This window comes from Aptenodytes forsteri, unplaced genomic scaffold, assembly GCF_000699145.1.
Source record: "Aptenodytes forsteri isolate BGI_AS27 unplaced genomic scaffold, ASM69914v1 Scaffold132, whole genome shotgun sequence".
Lineage (NCBI taxonomy): Eukaryota > Metazoa > Chordata > Aves > Sphenisciformes > Spheniscidae > Aptenodytes > Aptenodytes forsteri.
In genome coordinates this window covers 4,451,690-4,470,223 of record NW_008795520.1, presented here as the reverse complement: position 1 = coordinate 4,470,223, position 18,534 = coordinate 4,451,690, and the positions used below count along the sequence as shown (strand labels likewise).

The following is an 18,534-nucleotide window of genomic DNA, read 5'->3' as shown; positions in this document are numbered from 1 at the left end:
GGGGCGGGGGGCGGGAGCGGGGAGCGCGGCGGGGCCCGGGCTGAACGGCGGGGAGAAACTTGCTCTTTCTTTGTTAGAATCGAGTCTGTTTTGGTGGTCTGCTGAGAAGAATGAGAAACTGATGCTGTTTTGGGAAACTTACATTTTGGTAATGGAAACTTTGGAAGGAAACCAGGTAGGAGCACCGTAACATCTGCGCCTGTCGTAGTTTATACGTGGTACGTTACTTCTGGCACACGTACTGCAAATACTTCTGTTGGGTAGAGCATTTCCAGTGTCGGTGGGTGAGGGTATCTACGTAGGCATTAGCAGGAATGTTTTTATTTCGAATGCTGAATGTTTAAAACACAGCATGTGTAATTCCTTTGGAATAAATCCAGAACTCTCCTCTGTCTTTGGAATAATTCTGGTTAAAGCAGTGGGTTGAACTAAGAAAGAGAACCCTGGATTGCGGCTTATTGCGAGGCCACGGGTAACCTCTTTCTTAGTGAAAATCGGGCTATTGCAACTTACTAACCTCTTTTCAGTAGAGGGCTCTGTATCTGTATAGTAAAGCGCTTGTGGCCTTGGATGAAAACTACTGAGTTTGACTCGGTGTCCAGGCTCCTTGGCAGAAAGACTCCTGTTGACTTGAGGCTTCCATAATTGTGTGGTATTGTGTTAACTATCAGTTGTGTGACCACCTCTTTGTAGTTATTTTATTTTATTGCTACGTAATTGTCCTGTAACTGGGGGAAATAGTATTTACCAGAGTGTTTAATTTTAGAGATTTGTGCTGTTTTGTTATACTTTTGATGAATAGAATGGTTGGTTATGAGAAAGTATTGTTCTTATGATACAGTAGCACAGAAGTATCAGTTTTTCTTCAGCGCTAACCTGCCATTGAGTGTTGCGTACCAAGTGCCCGGATCAGCTGCACAGGCGTTGAGGTTTATTTAAATGCCGTTATATTGTCAATTACTGTAGTAATGCTTGCCCATGACTAAGTGCCAGTTCTTAGGTTTGAGATGTAATATAAGTAGTCAGTTTATATCTGGTTTGCATTTCAGATCCACGTCATAAAGCCAGTATTACCAAAACTAAACAGTCTGTATGAGCATGCTGTATCAGGGGAAAAAGGTAAGACGTAACTCTTCTGAAACATCTCCTAAATATTAGGCAGTTAAGTCACACTTTTTTCTTTACTGTTTTAGTAGCAGCTTTTTGTTATGTTTTGTTTCTCAGATTAGCTGTTTTCTGGGTGGCTGTTCCGGTTTTTGTGGGTCTGCTATATGCATGGGTTGCTTGGCAAGTGTGCACAGGTTGTGCCGCTCTGCTCTGAGGTGCAACAAGGAGAAATCCTAGCATATGCTTATTGCTTACTATGTTATCATGAAATATTTTTTCTGTCAGCAAGCCCAGCTAAATGGTCCTTTTTCATTGTGTTTTGCTTTACTTAAGCTAATGTGAAAATAAAACAAAGCCAGAGATTCTTCGGGTGAGTCCGATGGGCCAAGTTACCTGCACAACTCCCTCACTGCAAGTGGGGAGGGAAGAAATAAAATGAGTGCTGAGACAGCATGGTGAAGGATGTAATATCATCTCTTGTAGGGCAAAACAGAACACATCTAATTAGGTAGTGCAAGATGTTAGAAGTGAAAGTTCTAAAGTGGGAAAACTGTTAGTGTGAAAGTGTTGCAGGTGAATACAATGTTGAGTTGCAGGAAGAAGGACATGGTTTTTGCATTTGTTAGTCATTTTGATTTGTAACTACTAAAATTTACAGGATAAGTTTTGAAAGCCATGTTAATAAGTATTTTTTTTTGTATTGGAGATTTAGCAGGGTACTTTTTTAAATCTAATAGCTATAATCATCTTTTTGAAATGTCCTGTGAGTTGACTATGATGTTGCCTAGAATGTCTGTAAGTTGTGTGTTAGTTTGTTAACTGTCACTTCTGTGTCAGTTCAGAAGAATTTGCTTTTGTGACAGGTTGTTGGTTGTTTCACCCATCGTGGCACATGTGCATCTATAAACGAATGTTTGAGAGTGAGAATAAAACGTTGACGAAGGAAGGCATTCTTCATTTTCTGGAGCTTTATGAAACAAAGCCTCTTCCAAATTCACTTGGTTTTTCAGAGGTGAGAGTGTTGCTGTTATTTGCCAGAAGTAATATATCTTAAGACTAATTGCCTCAGTGGTGTTGGAATTAGACATGTTCTGTAGAAATACCATCTTACGTAGCTGTGCAAGTGATAGCAGTATTTGTAAGTGGTGTTAAATATATAATTACTTGAAAAATGGCCTGGCTAGAGGGAATGCATTTTTGAGTGCAGTCATTCATTCCTTTATTTCAAACTAATGCTCTCTAATTGAAGTTGGCTCCCAGTTATTGAAATTTGTTACCAGAAGTGAAATTCTCAGAGGGGTGATTGATGCTTCAGATTTTCAGAGCCCCCTGAACCTTTTCAAAATTATTAATTAATATTAATTGGTTGAACAGAATCTTGGATAAACCTGGTCTACAGACTTCAAGTCTGTGCATAGTATCTCCTACTCAAGGATGGATTTTGAAGATCCATTGCTAGATAACCCTGTGAGGAGGTGAATGTCTCTGTAGTATAATCAGTATATTACTGTATCCCATTAAAAGCCACACTTTAAAATATTGCATATGTGGGAAGAAATATTGTAAGTTCAAAGTTCTTTCAGTTTTTTAATTACTAATATCGTTTGTAGGTTGACTCCCCAGCCAGGCTACACCTTAGGAAGGAATGATCCGTATTATACTATTATTTCTTCTTTCTCTCCTTCGTAGAAGGAGCGTTGCCCTCGGAGGTTAACATCTCTGATTTATAAAATCAAGTCAGCCTCTTGATGACTAACTTGAAATCCAGTCAACCTTCAAACACACCCTAAATCTTTCTACTTGTGTTGGCCCCTAGTCTTTCTTTTATTTCATGTTTAAATATCTCTTCTCAATCCGTTTCCCAAAAAGATTTCTTACTTGCCTGCACCTTTCACAATGCTCTGTGAAACGTACCTAGTGAAAAAATTGCTTTGCTCGTTTATTCTCCTGCTCCCCCTTCTCTTTAGTTTCCTCCTCTTTTTTTCTCCTACTAGTTACTACTAGCAAGAGTGTTCTCTGATTTCTGACTCTGTCCTTTTAAAGTCTGGTGAGATAAATCTAGTTAGCCTCTATGTAACAGTGCCTTGCAAGTGTACATTTAGCCGTTGTTCTTGTTTCCTTTTATCAGTTTGTTATCGGACCGTTAATGGATGCCTTGTCAGAAAGTTCCCTCTATAGCAGGTAAGCCACTGATTTTAATTTTTTTTTATAAATATATTGATTATTGGAAAGTTATTCTAATAATACCGGCTTGAACATGTGGGTAAGGTCTTGGATAAAGGAAAACACATTAATGAACAAATGGTGTTGCTAAACTTCCTGACAGGTGAAGAGTTTTTCAGGAAAGGTGGGTGGCTGTGAATAAGATGAAGTAGGTTCAATTTTATCCTAGTAATATCAACATAGGGATGCCTCAAGGTCCTATTTTACACCTGGCATTGAAATATTAATTTGGAAATGAAGTGAGATATGATAAATGAATAACTTGAGAAGATAAAAAGATGACTTTGCTATTTTCTTGCCATAAAGAAAGAAGGGACTGCTCTAATTGTTGCCAATTTATAACTGATAAAGTGTTTTTTCAACAGTGCCTGATTATCTTTTGGGAAATGAATACTTTTTCACAGGAGACTATTTGAGGTTGACAGATGACGGTGGCCTCTCTTGGTGTAAACACATAAAGAACAGATAAAAGCTTGAGGCATTGCAAGTTGCTACACATTCAGTGTGCTGATGGCATTCAGTCCTTTGTGCTAGTTGCATGGAGAGTACTGAGGATGGGGAATGAAGTGCTGAATTCACTTCATGCACTCAGCATTGTGCCAGATGCAGTGGCTTGGGTGATTCAGCAAGCAATCTGAAACTCAGTTCGGAACGATGTTGGAGGAGCCTTGACTGGCTGACCTTGTTAGGCAGCTAGAAAAGTTGACACTGTCTATTCATGCCCTTTTTTTTGGGAAAAAAAAGTGACTGTTGCTTATTAAACCGGTGATTAGTTTGGATTGGGTGATTCTGGATGAAGTGTAGTCAAAATAGGTTGTTTCATCTAAACACGACAGGACAAATGTGACCTCTTTGGGCTCTCGCAGCAGTTAGGCGTTTCTCATCTCAATTAGCTGGCTGCGGTATGCTTTCCATGGGCATACGCTGATGGGAAGTCAGAAGTTGAAGCAAGTGCTGAGTGTTCCGGTGTGTATGTTAGAGCTGTGTTGGATCGATGCTTCATAATCTTCTCTCTTAGCTTCTGTATTTCTGGTGAAAGTGTTGGAATGTGTAGAGGAGGGTGCATGTTTGAGTATACCAAGAATATGCAGAGTTGTTATGGTTAACGTCAGGCTGTATGAGAGAACTATAAAATCTCATGACTGTCTGATGCTAATCCTCGATAGCCAGGATCCTGAGACTCCTGGTAGGACACAGGTTGTCTCTGTTGGTCTCATGGAGTGTTTCTTGCGTCTTTACTTAAAACCTTCTGTGCTAGCTGGTGGTTTTGTTTATACTGACTTTATAGTCTTGCTGCCTAGCACACTTGTGTAGGTAATTTGTCTGCGCTGTTCTCCAGATCAGACTGGTCACATCCTTGCTGCGTACCACTGGTGCTGTCCCATGGGCCTTGGCAACCTGCTCCCGGAGGCCCGTGTCATTCTCTGGGTGCGGGCATGGGGTTGAACTGACAGTGCCGTTTCTTACCGTGGCCTCAACATAAGATGCTCTCAGGCCTCAGTAACTTGACTTGAGGCTGCGCTTGAACGCCGGAGTGTGCTGCCACCATGTCCTTGTAGGTGGCCAGGGAGAGGCACGCTGTTGTGACTGTCCCCATCCTCTGTGTGTTTGCTGGGTGCTGCTGGAATACTGGGATAAGCGGAGGACACAAGCTGATGCACTCCATCTCTGTGGCCTGTTGGAGCAGTCTCTGCAGTGAAGTAACCACTGAACTGCACTTTGTTTTTGTTTAGGGGCAATCCTACTTGTAGCTGTTAACATGCCAGTTGTGTATTTGATGTTTTAAAACCCAACAGGACATCAGGTCAGTTAATGGGAGCCTGTCCTCCTTTGGGAATGAGGCTACAGAAGTTTTTGGCTACTTATCTCATGCTTCTTCCAGAGGAACAAAAAGGTATGTTACAATTTCACCTTTATCTTTTTTTTAAATAAAGAAACCAAATAAAAACTATGGACCCATTTTCTGTATTTCATGTAAACATTTACTGCTATTTTTCTACATTACTTGAGAGAAAAAAGGAGTAGTTCTCCTTGTGGCAGTGGAGTTTCCAGAGAAGAGAGAGGTCTCCACAGGCTTTGAGGGATGCTGCAGTATTAAGCTACGAAATTGTTTTAGGGACAAACTGAAGCAGACTTACTTTTTTTGTTAAAAAAACCAAACAAACTCCGAAGTTCTGAAGGTGAACAGTATTTGCGGATTCTTTTTTCTTTATTTGTCAGTGTAGATAATACTGTGCTGAGCAAAATCTTTAGAACTATCCTGTTTGTTTGTTTTGGGGGTCTTGGTGTGGGTTTTTTGGTTTGGGTTTGTTTGTGGTTTTGGGGGGGGTTGTTTGTTTTTTGTTTTTTTTTTTTTTATTCAAAACCTGTGTAGTTAGGCATTCAAAAGAGCCAGTCCAAGTCTGAAGTTGAGTAAGGATTCTTTTATTGTGAGGCTGGACGGAGGAAGATTTCTGAGATTGTTCCAAATTTTGGTGTTAGTGTAGGCTGAAAAGAAGGAGCAACCTTTGACAGACCAGAATTTAATAGCTGGTCTAATTGGATTAAATGAGGGTAGAACCAGCTCTGTTCAGTATTCTGCATCTACAGGTACATATTCTGGTAGGAAACACCTTACATGTTTGTAATGCCGTAGATGCCCTTTTTCTCTGCCCTGTCCCAAGGCATATATTTTATCACGAAAAAAAGGGTCTGTGATTAGCAACCCTGAAGACTGGGTGACCTGCTTCTACAGATGGTAGCTGTGGTGTCTTGTTGAGGCTTGCTTTGGCCATGCCAGCATCGATTAAACTGGTTGAGTCGCCATGTACTTTGGTCTGCTGTCACACGGACTGAGTAGCAGCTTAAAAAAGGCATTGTCTAGTACTTGAAACAATCAGAGTTAAAATTCCATTACTGAATATGGTGATTGGGGCAGATCACCAAAGCCAAAATTTGGTTTATTTCTGGTTATATCCTTGTCATATTACCTTACTGACAGACTTCTTTGGAACGTTCTCTTTTCATTGAAATAATGAGGAAATTATTCTGTTGTCTTTCATTTAATTTTCAGAAATGATCATAACACTTTCCTGTTGGGGTCAGTGTTGTTTAAATGCATTGGAGAACAAGAAATCACTCTGGATTGTTTGTTTTGTTTACTTCTATTTTAAGGTAGTTTCCTGTTAAAATTTATTCAGAAGATGACCAGTAGGCATTGGTGTGCTGTACCCGTTTTATTTCTTTCTATGGCTCTGGCATATGTCCCTGCGTGTAAAGTACTGGGCACTGAAGGACTTCATGCTTTAAGGTAAAATGTACACTGTATTGTGTTCTTACAGACTTCTTGTAAAGAAATGTGCTGAACGTCTGGAGAGCCAGGATTTAATTCATGTTTGTTACTTCTGGGAGAATGTGATGTCTGTGCATGGGAGTGGAAGGTTCCGTCTCCTTTATGTCTAATTCACAGAGGAAAGCAATTTAAGAACCAATGTATTTATATCTCTGTGTGACTTAAAAAATGAGTGTTTTGCATTTCAGTCCTTTGTCATCACTTCTTTTTGGCATCATTTTCCCCTGGTCTTCCATACTTCCTAACTGATATATATCAAACTTCTTCCTTTTCTTCTAATTACATTAAAACCTTGTTTAATGGCAGTTGAGGCTATATTAGGGGACAGCCCACAAAATTGAAAACTGAAGGACTTATAAATAAAAGGCTAGGTAAAAGTTCTTGGCATGCGTGTTGTCCTTAATCACACTGATGTTTCCCAAGTATCTGCTTTCACTTCCTAGAGCCACTAAAAACCAGCAATTATTCCGGTTTAATCGAATTCGAGCTTTGAAATAAAATCTTACTGGTGGTTGAAAGAATATTGTATAAAAGAAATTTACCAAAAAAAAAAAAGGCAAAAAAAAGTCAGACACACCTCTGCTGATAAAAGAGCATTGAAGGTTTCTTTCAGTTTTGTGCTAGAGTGAGAATTTGATGGCAAACATACTTTATTTCTATATTTGTTACAGAGGGAAATGCAAATATTAAATTATCAGTTTGAACTAATGTGATCATGGGGATTGTTCCTTTAGTTTTGGTTTTGTCTTGCTTTTCTCCCCCCCCCCCCCATGCTTTTTTATCTTGTCAGGTATATGCTTATCCAAGTTGTAATAATCCGTTTTTGAAAGTACATATAGCAGTAGTCTTGGTTCCGGATTGTATGCTGGCTGATCAGGCAGTGATCGTGTTATACTTAGTAGAATATGTTTGTTAAATACAATCTAAAATACTGAAAATGGTTAATAATAAGCAAATACATGAAAATGTTTAAACTTCCTAAGTGTGCGTTTTCTGCAGCGTATATTTTTCCTCTTTGCAGAGATGTCCTCCAGTGTACTATGATTACACATCAGATTTTGTTGCGTGGAGCTGCTCAGTGCTATCTTCTTCAAACAGCTATGCATTTGACAGATGTGGTGAGGGGTTTTTTGGTTTGTTGTTTTTTTTTTCTGGTGTAATAGAAATACACTAACACTTTACAGGGTAAACAATATTCAGAAAATTGCTAAATACAACATGGAACAACTGATTTTTGCTGGATTTGTGATTTTTTTTTTTTTAGTGACTAAAAAAATTGTGATATGTAAGTATGGGTATGCTTCTGTTAACTTCTGGTTTTCATAAGATGTATTTTTTTCATTACTCTTTATTAGTTGATGTTTTCTTCTAGGGTTTTCACGCAATAGTTTTGGAATAGTATCCTATTACGATATCCACTGTATAAACTCAGGTTTTAACAGATAGAAACTAAATGGAATTTTCTGAAATACCTAAGAGAATAAAGTATTCAAAAAACCAGAATGCTGAAACTACCATTAATGTTGAAATAGCAAGACCTTAATTACTCAGTAGTCAAAGTATTCATGTTTTGGTTGTCTTATAACATGCTTGCTTTCTAGATAAGTAGACTGTCTTCCATGTTGTGTTATGGCTATGAACTTGTCTGAGCAGAATTTCCTTTAGGAAATACAGAAATAGTACTTATCAGTGACTGTTACTCATGTACATTCATTTAAAAGGTGTCATTAGTGAATAGCCCTATTCTTCTAGTCATTCGTTAACTTTCAGATAGATTTTAATACTTGGGAAAATTACATTGTGTTCCTTGGTAAAGATAAGTTGGTCCCACAGAGGCAAAAATGAGTCTGTGTCATGGAAAGGAAAAAGTCAGTTTATTTTTCTGAAACTTTTGTCAGATGACAGCAAACTTCTTGAGTCGTTATATAGATGCTATCTGTTGTATATTACGTTGGCAACAATTGTGTCTCGATTAATTTCTTCAGGAGAAAGTGTCCCTCCCAGAAGTTGCAAACTTTCTTCTGTCCCTTAGACCAGAGGAATCCCTAAGGAGAGATACTATGTTATGGATGGAGGTGAGAAGTCAAGCTGGCTTTATGTTCATGAAACATTTTTTAATACCTATACAGATGCATGATTTATTATTGCTAATTTCATGTTTAAATAGTTAGCTACTTTTGCATTGGTACCTTCTGGAATTTCTGGATGTGGGGTCCTGATGGATTTATGTTTCACTTGAAAGCTATGATTATTATTTTTTTTTTAAATGCTATAGAGGTGTTAATGTTAACCCTAAACAAATTATTCAGCAGATTCAAAGTGGAAGAATTCTGAGGTCGTTGAAGGGAAGGTAAAGTGGGTGGGGAGAAAAATATGACTCTTTCTTTCTTCATGCAGAAATTCTCAATTCTGCAGAAGAAAAAGCTCTTTCTTGAGGCAGAGGTTTTTCTGAATTCCTTCAGAGCTTGCATGCCCCAGTTCATTGTGTTTCCTAGAGTTCATCTTGGTATTGCAGCTGTTGGGCGTAACCATATTGAAATGCAAATTAGAATCAGATCTCACTCAGACTTTTGGTCCCTGAATACTGGTTCTTTAAGAGACTTCTGTTTGTTCGTCACAGTCCTAGTCTTCTGCATCCTTTGCCAAGGTTGTAGGAACTAAAATCGCTATTGGTAAGCCTGCAGCAGTATCTGTAATCTCTCCCATCAGGGATCCATGCTCACTCCTCTGCATGGTTGGTAATTTCATGGAGAGAGTGCGAAGCAGGACATCTTATGGAATCCACAGAGCCATGACTTGGGCTTCTCTCTCTCTACTTTTATTAAGGATACCAGGTGGATGTAATATCCTCAGCTGAAGCTGCTCTTGCTCATCGGATTCTACAGACAGTTATTTCTGTATATCATGTATTTTCTTTTTGGCTACTTCCTTCTCACTTCCCCTCAACTCTCTGTTGTAAAATTTCATTTGATGGAAAAGAACACTATTTCCTAAGTTTGTTCTATCTTTAGAGGAATAATCTGCTAGTATGGTGCATGTTTCACCTTTCTCTTAGTCCTGAAATTACTGTCTGAGGTAATGTGGATCCTGAGACTTTCTGAATGGGCCAGTATATGGGCCATAAAAATTGTAGAAGAGCTGCCTCTGATTTGCATGTTGTTTGGTTGAACCCAGCACTGGCAGGAATAACAGGGTAATCTCGAAAGGGAAAAGTGTGCCTGGAATGTGATTTGCATGTTGTTTGGTTGAACCCAGCACTGGCAGGAATAACAGGGTAATCTCGAAGGGAAAAGTGTGCATGCCATGTAGAATGAGATTGTAAATTTTAAATTTCCAGACGATATGTGTTTTATGTCTTTGCAAGGTGCAAAATGCTATGAAAAAGCCTCAAAGAAGAAATCATTATATATATATATATAGGATATACCAGAGCCAACTGAATACATAGCCATAACTTTGGATAGTTGTACAGTAATATAATGTGTTGTGGTTTAACCCGGCAGGCAGCTAAACACCACACAGCCATTTGCTCACACCCACCCCCACCCCACCCCCCCTCCGAGTGGGATGGGGGAGAGAATCGGGGGGAAAAAAAAGTAAAATTTGTGGGTTGAGATAAAGAGAGTTTAATAGGACAGAAAAGGACGGGAAAAATAATAATGATGATGATGATAAAAGAATATACAAAATAAGTGATGCACAATGCAATTGCTCACCACCTGCTGACTGATGCCCAGCCAGTCCCCGAGCAGCGGTCACCGTCCCCCGGCCAACTCCCCCCAGTTGATGTACTGAGCATGATGTCACATGGTATGGAATATCCCTGTGGCCAGTTTGGGTCAGCCGTCCTGGCTGTGCCCCCTCCCAGCTTCTTGTGCACCTGGCAGAGCATGGGAAGCTGAAAAGTCCTTGACTAGTGTAAGCACTGCTTAGCAACAACTAAAACATCGGTGTGTTACCAACATTATTCTCATCCTAAATCCAAAGGTATCAGTGGTAGCACTGTACCAGCTACTCGGAAGAAAATTAACTCTATCCCAGCCAAAACCAGGACATAATGATAGATGATTTTTTGCATAATGTCCTCTTGTTCTATATGCTGTACGTTTCATCCTATTCTGTTGATTTTTGGCATAAAAGTTAAAAAAAAAAAAAAATGCGTCTCTCACTAGATAACACTTGGCTGTAGGAAACCCTTTTGATGTAAGGGAAATTTTACCAGTCTTGCTTATTTTTAAGGGCTGGGTTTTTTCATATATTGGTACCAATAATCTTTTTTTTAGGTGCTCTGAATTACTCTCTGGAAGAACCTTTTGCTATATTAATTAGAGGGGAACAGTCTGCTAAGCCTCAAGGTAGCTCCAGTTAATACTTCTCACAGTGTGGATTTAACAGTGCTTTAATGAACTGTTATGTTGGTAATGTCAGTACAGCACTGGCAGTTATGGTTAAATAGTAACATACTGGTTTTAATTTAGCTTTGCAGTTGGTTACAAGTGAATGACAGATGCTTCGGAAAGTCAGTAACCTCTGATTTTGAACATCAAGAGACATCATCATTATGTCAATATGTACGCAGTCTTGTGGGAGAGTATCTTAAGACACCAGCATCTGAAAGTAAGTTAAATGTTTATTAATATAAAAAGATTTTTTAAGATAATTTAAAAAACTACAAAAATCCTTTGGATTTTAGAAGAGCTGTTTGTTTATTTATATTTTACCTATTCAAATTCTACCTAATTTGTGGTATTCACGATTCTTAAGTTTGAACTTTATTTTCTAATTCCAGTTTTCCTTCATAAAATGCAGTCCTGCAGTATTAATTGAAATTAAGCCTTCATATTCAATTTTAATGCTGCACTGATGCTTGTCCATTAGATTTCTTCTGTTACTTTTTTAGCGGTGCCTGAAAATACTGGACTATGGGGGCAGAGGGAAAGCACAAGGAATGTAAATAGATACAGGTTCTATAGCCTTTCTCAGCAGAGGTTTGTAAAATGACCGAGTACATGCGGAGAGAGGTGCCGTATAGTTACGCAGTTTGGCAGCTCATTACACACCTTCCTGCGTAGTGGTGTTCTTTTGATCTTGGACCGCTTGCAGCAGATGAGCTGCCACATGTTATAACCAAAGAAGGTTCTTTGTATGCTGTATCAACATGCAGATAAATTCTGAAGGGACTTCCTTGTTCACTGCCACATTTTAAATTATTATAACTTCAGTGCAGAATTTTCTTTCAGATATATTGAAAGGAATGGCAAATTGACTTTTTGAATACTTTAACTTTTGTGTGGCACTCGCTTATTTGCTACTTAAGCATGGCAATTGTAGCGAATTTCAGTTTTGAATTTTGACATTATAAAACTATATGAACACTTTTAAAATATTATACTTATAGGAGATATAAAAGCTAGGTCAGAATTTAGGAGATATAAAAACTAGGTCAGAATTTGCTAATGATAAATAGCTTCAGAAGCTTCCTGCGGCCTGGGAAACTTCACTTGATTGTCTTACGGTTAGAAAAGTTGTGAGCAAATTTTGTCTATTGATATTCCAAGGTAAATGCTTTGCTAAAAATTTTGGCAGATCTTCTCTCCTTCCTGAAATATTTGTTTAGTCCTTGGTCTATATTATCTGTAATTCCATGGCAAACATCTGTGTTTCACTTCTAAAAATTTATGTTTGTAATTTCCTGGCTCGATTTGAGTCTTAGCTTATAAGCAGCTCTGTGGAGGGAAAAAAAAAACAACAACCATGTCCAGCTGCTTGAACTGGACTTCCAAAGTGTGTTTTGCTTTCTAAATTCCCAAAGCCAAAAACATACCAGTCAAAAACCCCTAAAAGCAACTTACGTACTACTATTTAAGAAACAATTTTACGAGTATGATGATGTGGTCCTGCATAGAAGATCGATGAAAAGAGAAACTTCAGTTAGGTTTTTTTATTTCTTTTTGACAGAATCGTTTTAGTTCTTCATATAACTTTTAGCTGATCAAAATCACAGCTGATGTTTCTGACGAAGCATAGTGGAATTATGTTCTCAGTTACTTCATTTGAATATGCTAATGTATTTTTAAAAGCAATAGAAAAGCCTGTTGGGAGCTACTACATAATATATGCTACTACATAATATGACACCTTGCCTAAAATTGATTTCAGCATAGAGGCCAATGAGATTAGCCTCTTTGAGGCGTAGAGGAAAAGCAATTGTGTTTGAGTTTAGTTTGTATCTAGATAAAAGAATGCAAAAAATTAGTAGTAATATTCTTGTTAGCATTAATTGTTGTTATACTACTAATTTATTTTAATAAGTTAGAAAAACAAAGATTTTAAAAATTAATATGAAGGTATTTTTTAAATACTGTGGAAACCTTAAAATATCTTTAATCAGGAGAAAATTGCTTTATGCCTGACTGGTTTGAAGCTAAGCTTGTCGCAACAGTGATTTTGTTGGCTGCAGACGTGGAGCACATGAGGAATAAATACAGGTAAGTATGAAATATCTTGTTTTACATTTCTCTCTTTTTCAACCCCCCTACTCCTGAAGGGTCCAGTAGAAGCCTGATCAAGTCAGGAAGTTGTCCGTCTTTCTCTGTAGACTTTTGGTCAGCCTTAGACCTTGGTTCCTTAGACCTTGTGCAACTGTTGCTGCAAACATACTGCGTAACACTTCTAAAGATACTTAAGTGACCTGGAAACGTGTGTCCTATTTATTTCCATAAGTGACTTCAGCACTTAAGGCAGATACTCAGAAGAAGACTTTCTTTTTAATTTTTGTTTTTGTGTAGTGGAAAAAGCAACATAGAATGGATTGAACTAGAGGCTTTCTTGAACCCTCTTCTGGATGTCTTGATGAAACTTGGCAGTAATGCTTACATACCAACACTGAAAACAGATAAAAGCCTACAGCTTCTCTTGAAGTTATTGCAGACCCGTTCGTTAAAATGTTCCAATACACAAGATGGTTAGTGATATACTCAGTATACTGTGTCTTATATTAATTATAGTCTAACTAAAAATAAGGTACTTAATGTTTTAAGGCTATCTTGTCAAATTATTACCAGCCTAGAAGTGGTAAATGTAAAAGTTGACAATCTGGCATATCTGTTACAAAACTGAGCTGTGGGTCCAATCCTACAGGGGCTTTTCTGAAGGTGTCCCAAGGACTGGGAATTGAGAATGTGGAAGCCCTCTGAGAAAGCAGTTGTTACCCATTAGGATTAGATTAGCAGTTAGTTAAAATTTGGAGAGTGTGACCCTATTACAAATATTTATAGGCCTATTCTTTGCCAATGTATGGATTCCATAAATCATCTAGACACTTCAGAAAGAAGTTAGTACAGAAACCCAGCCAAACCTGCTTAGTTCCCCCAGGTTCAGGCAGAGCCCTCCCTGAGTGCATAAAGTGATCCTGCTAGACATGCTGTTTTCTGAGTTGACTGGTAGATACTTTTGTCTCAACTAATGCTGTTTAGACTGCAAAAGACAGGATGCCTCTGGTTATTTCACAGTGTTAGGCATGAATTTCAGTAGGCATGCTTAACTGGCTTGCTTCAATTTGACCTTAGTTAAAAAGCAAGGCAGTTAAGAGGTGCCCACTTAAGCACAAGCCTGATGACCTGACTGTCTGGGAGTTCTGCCCCCGCCCCAGATTGAGCATTTTAATTTGTAGACGTTTCAGGAGAGTCTGAACAAAAGCTATAGAGTTCTTACTACTTTTATTAGAACTTGGTCAATTTGTAACCAGAATAGATCTATAATTTTTTTTCCTGAGAGCAAGTGAAGAATTGCATTATTTTCATGAATTAGGATGCTGAACTGGAACAAGAGGGATCTTGGCATTTGGTTTCTGCTTCCCCAGATTGTTTCGGGATTTTTTTTCAGTATTTTTATAACATGAAATACAAGAGTAGTTTTGGAGCAGAAGCCACAGATCTAGGCTCTTACATGGAAAAAGAATTATTTCGGGTTCTGCATCCCACAGATCTAGGCTCTTACATGGAAAAAAAATTATTTCGGGTTCTGCATCCAGGTTTTGTGCAGATGTCTAAATGCAGCCCTGAAGTAAATGCTTAACCTAATTTTAAGAAGTGCTTTATACAGTCACCTCCCTCTTGAATTTTAGCTGTTTGACTGAAATACTGAGAACTAATTATGCAACCTGTTAAAGTTCATACTGCGGGGTGGTCTCTGACTGCTTGGATTCCTTCAGGTGAAACTAAACTGGAAGATGTGCCCCAACTGCCAGTGTCTGTTCAGTCCACAGCATGAGGCTAGAGCAAGGCTGAAGCAGAACCCTCCAAAACACGTGCGAGCGCATGTTAAGTTTTTAGTATCAAGTATTTAACTCTGTAAATCATTTTCTTATGTGCCACTGTGCTTGCTAATGTAGATGTATAATCAATGGCTCCTGCCTTGAGAATGTTGATACCTGACTTAACATGTTAAGTTCTGCTGACAGAGTTCTTGAGGCACGGCGAGGCTGAGCATTGCAGCGCCTCTGTCCTTCTGAACACCCCCATAGGTACTCCAGTACAGCTCATCGTCAGCAGAGTCTTTCAAGAGGCTTTCAGAATTGGACTTGCAATATTATGTCTTTCTGTGTTAAGTGAAACAAGGATTACTTTTCTTATATTATTTTCGACAATGTTTTTGTGCTTCTTCCTCCTGCACAGGAGAGCCAAGTAATAGATCTTGTTTCCGCAGCTGTGAATTGACTGTGTTGAGGGGCGGGAAGAGTGATGCTGTAAAATACAGAAGTTTTGTTTCTGCGTTGGTTGAACAGGAGGTGAAAAGTCCTGTCTGTCAAATGGAAAAAGGATAAAATGGGAGGGAAGAAGAAAGGCATTTAAGCTTGTAAAACAGAAGTAATAACAATTGGGAAGAGTTTTATTTAAGAATACCTTAATGGGGATAGACATGTCTGCAATGCATGTTAAAAGCAGCAGCATTTTTCTACAGATTTTGCTGTCTGTACTGTTGTTAGACTTCACTATTTTAAACAGTAAGTTTTTGCTAATAATTTTTTTGACAGTGTTACAGAGCCGCTGGTAGTGAGTTGGTTTTTACTGTCTTACATGTTTATCTGAAGAATTTCTGCATTTTAATTGCAGAAGATGTTTTAGTGATTTGAGACTTACGGTGAAATGGGATAATAATCTGACATAGCTAAACTGTTTGTTCTAAACAAATTAAGCATTAGAAATGCAGTCCAATGAGCTGTTTTAATAGAGAGCATTGAAAATAAGTACAATATAGATTTGGAACTTCTGGAAATGCGTCCCTTTATATTTCTATCTTTGGAAGGTCTTCCATTTCATAATAATTTCACTATGTGAAATGTAACTCAGGGTCACCTCCAGAAAAAAACAGCGGATAGAACCTCAGGGTAACTCTCCTAAATACTGAAACTAATGACTGATATTTTTAGAACAAGACGGTCATACAGAGTATTTTAACTCAATTTTCATATTGATACGTGTTATCTTTGGCTTTCAGCTAGCCCTTACCCTTGAAGCACACATTGAAGTGTGCTTGTGTTTAAAAATGTTTTACCAGAGTGACCTACCTCCCTTGTGTAATAAACTTGTGTCTTTTCATTTGTGAAATGCTATGCATGTGTGGTATACTTTGTAGCCTAGCCTTTTCTTGAAGTATCGCATTTTGTGTTATAACCTTGCGGTTTTGTTTACAATGTAAGCCAGGAAGCTACTTGACTGAAATCTTGTAAGATTACCCTGTATCCAAAGCTGAATTATTTCTAAACAGAAAAAAAAAAAAAACAAACAACCAAAAACCAGCTTTCACTTCTGTACATACTAGAAATGGATAACTGCATTTTTCTCACATACAATAATTGCTGGATATGGAAACTTTTGTTCTTTATTAAAAAGTAAGTTCATTAATGAGCTGTTTGTGCAGAGGGTTGGGAATAGGACGAAAGTGTGCATTAAAAGTTGGAAAATTATGCTTTGGTCTTCTGGCTTTGTGTGGTTTTTGGTTCACTAATTCACATTAGATCTCAGGAAAGCATATCATCTGGTTTGATTCTTTCAGCCCTATGGCTTACGCTGCTAAAGAGTACAGAGCTGCTTTAAGGTATTCTTAGGTATTTGAATACTTATTACTGTATAGCTTTGACTCTGTAACTTAATTAAATCTGCATGATGTAATAAATTTCTTAAGGAAAGTGTATTTCTGTATGTTAATACATTTTTTTTTTCTCTTCACACAGATGGGGTATTGTTTTTTATCTGGAAATCTCTAATGACAGCTGTGGAGAGTATTCTTGAATTTGTTCTCCGACGGCTTACTACAAATGAGTTAAGCACTGTAAGTAATTATTACGAGACATACTTGAGTGTTTTGCTTGTTGTTAATTTGATTTACCAGTGTTCCTAGTTTTCATATCAAGTCTTTAAATGCCTAGAAATTCAGTTTGCATAGAAACACTTAACTTTCTTAAATGGGCACAGTAAGAATACAGAAAAAAAAAAAAGGTGTCTTGACAAGTAGTGTTTAGTGTCTGTAGCCCATATTCCTTGTTTCTTCTCAAATCTAAAGAAGTCATACAGTGAGAAATCATGAGTATCATATCATGCTGTACTGTATCTACTAGTACCGTTGTGGACATCAGATATTTGGAGACTTTTAGTACTCAGCCCGGTTAACATCTTTATTGGCTATCTTCCACTGTTTGTTCTTTGCAGTGGCCAGTGTTTAACTTTATACCCCAAAGAAACCTGTGACTTTTGAAGGAAAATGACTTGATGGTAGAGGAGGTTGACCTCTTTAAAAATACCCTGTTGAATGTATGAAAGAAATGCACTGCTGCTTAGAGAGAGAGGAGGTACATGTTTCCTACTCTAAAGAGCTTTCAAGTCATATGTTAATAGAAAGACACAAGACATGTAAAGCAAAATGTTTACAGATGTTTCCAGATGGAGAAAGAGGAATTAGAATGTAATGTTGGTGAGGAGAATTATGTTATTTTTGGAAGAAAACAGATTTGAGAAAGAGGGATTGGTGGAAGTTAAAAAGGAGGCTAATTCTCAAAACTCAGAAGCTCAATGAAATGCAAAGTAGGAACTTTGAAAGCGAGGTAAAAATAGATTAGGAATTTGAAGAGAAGGATATGGAGTAAGAGAAAATGAAAAGTTGTAAGATCTTCACAGTTCTTTTAATTGTGACCTTTAATTGTGTCACTTTTAATTTTATATCATAAAAGGCAGAAAACCAAAATAGAGATTTAAAGAGAAGATGTCAGTTTAAAGATTGTTAATTTAGTGGACTGCATTTGGATAGACTACTGGGGAGAAGGGAGAAGACCAGAAGGATTGGAAAGGAAGAGGCAACTGTGATGCGGAGATGGGTAAAGTGGCATTTTTAGAATTATTTAGTGAAGAGTGAGTTAGAAAAGACAACCATGGCTTCATGGAGAAAGTTATATGGACAAGTGTGCAGAAATGATAATGAACAGAAGTCAGATTTGCTTCTTGTGTTTGGGAGAGTGTAAAAAGTCTGTAAGTTGGTGGGGAAATGAAAGCACGTGTTTCTGCAAGGGTGGAAACTTAGAGAGGAGCATGGGGTTCTGGGGTACTTTCTCAGAAACAGCATGGAAAGTACAAATTGAAGGGGAAATGCAAGGAAAGAAAATAAATCTGATAGTGGACAGTCCCCAAAACGTGAGTGTGATGGAAGATCGATGTGAAAAGTGGTCTGTGTTAAAGCAAAAGTTAGGGTTGAATCAGGAGAATGGCTTCTGAAGGTAGGTGAAAATTCAAAGGTGTATTTTCTCGCAAAACTAAAGAAGGAAGAGTTCTTCCTTCACACAGTTCCTTGAGTGTATGGCTTTATACGGGGGTGGTTTTTTA

General features: G+C 38.0%; 1 protein-coding gene across 1 annotated transcript in view; it reads left to right on the top strand.

Moving 5' to 3' along the window:
• The first annotated feature begins 82 nt into the window (after window positions 1-82).
• The window catches only part of TARBP1 (TAR (HIV-1) RNA binding protein 1), a 40,435-nt gene continuing 21,983 nt past the window's right edge, over window positions 83-18,534 (top strand). Inside the window, exons 1-12 of the mRNA XM_009281790.2 lie at window positions 83-175; window positions 1,050-1,119; window positions 1,971-2,119; window positions 3,236-3,288; window positions 5,127-5,224; window positions 6,484-6,619; window positions 7,683-7,779; window positions 8,647-8,736; window positions 11,140-11,278; window positions 13,053-13,149; window positions 13,450-13,625; window positions 16,896-16,993. Coding sequence (XP_009280065.1) covers window positions 122-175; window positions 1,050-1,119; window positions 1,971-2,119; window positions 3,236-3,288; window positions 5,127-5,224; window positions 6,484-6,619; window positions 7,683-7,779; window positions 8,647-8,736; window positions 11,140-11,278; window positions 13,053-13,149; window positions 13,450-13,625; window positions 16,896-16,993 — 1,257 coding nt within the window. The 5' untranslated portion in view covers window positions 83-121. The remainder of the gene's footprint in view (window positions 176-1,049; window positions 1,120-1,970; window positions 2,120-3,235; window positions 3,289-5,126; window positions 5,225-6,483; window positions 6,620-7,682; window positions 7,780-8,646; window positions 8,737-11,139; window positions 11,279-13,052; window positions 13,150-13,449; window positions 13,626-16,895; window positions 16,994-18,534) is intronic.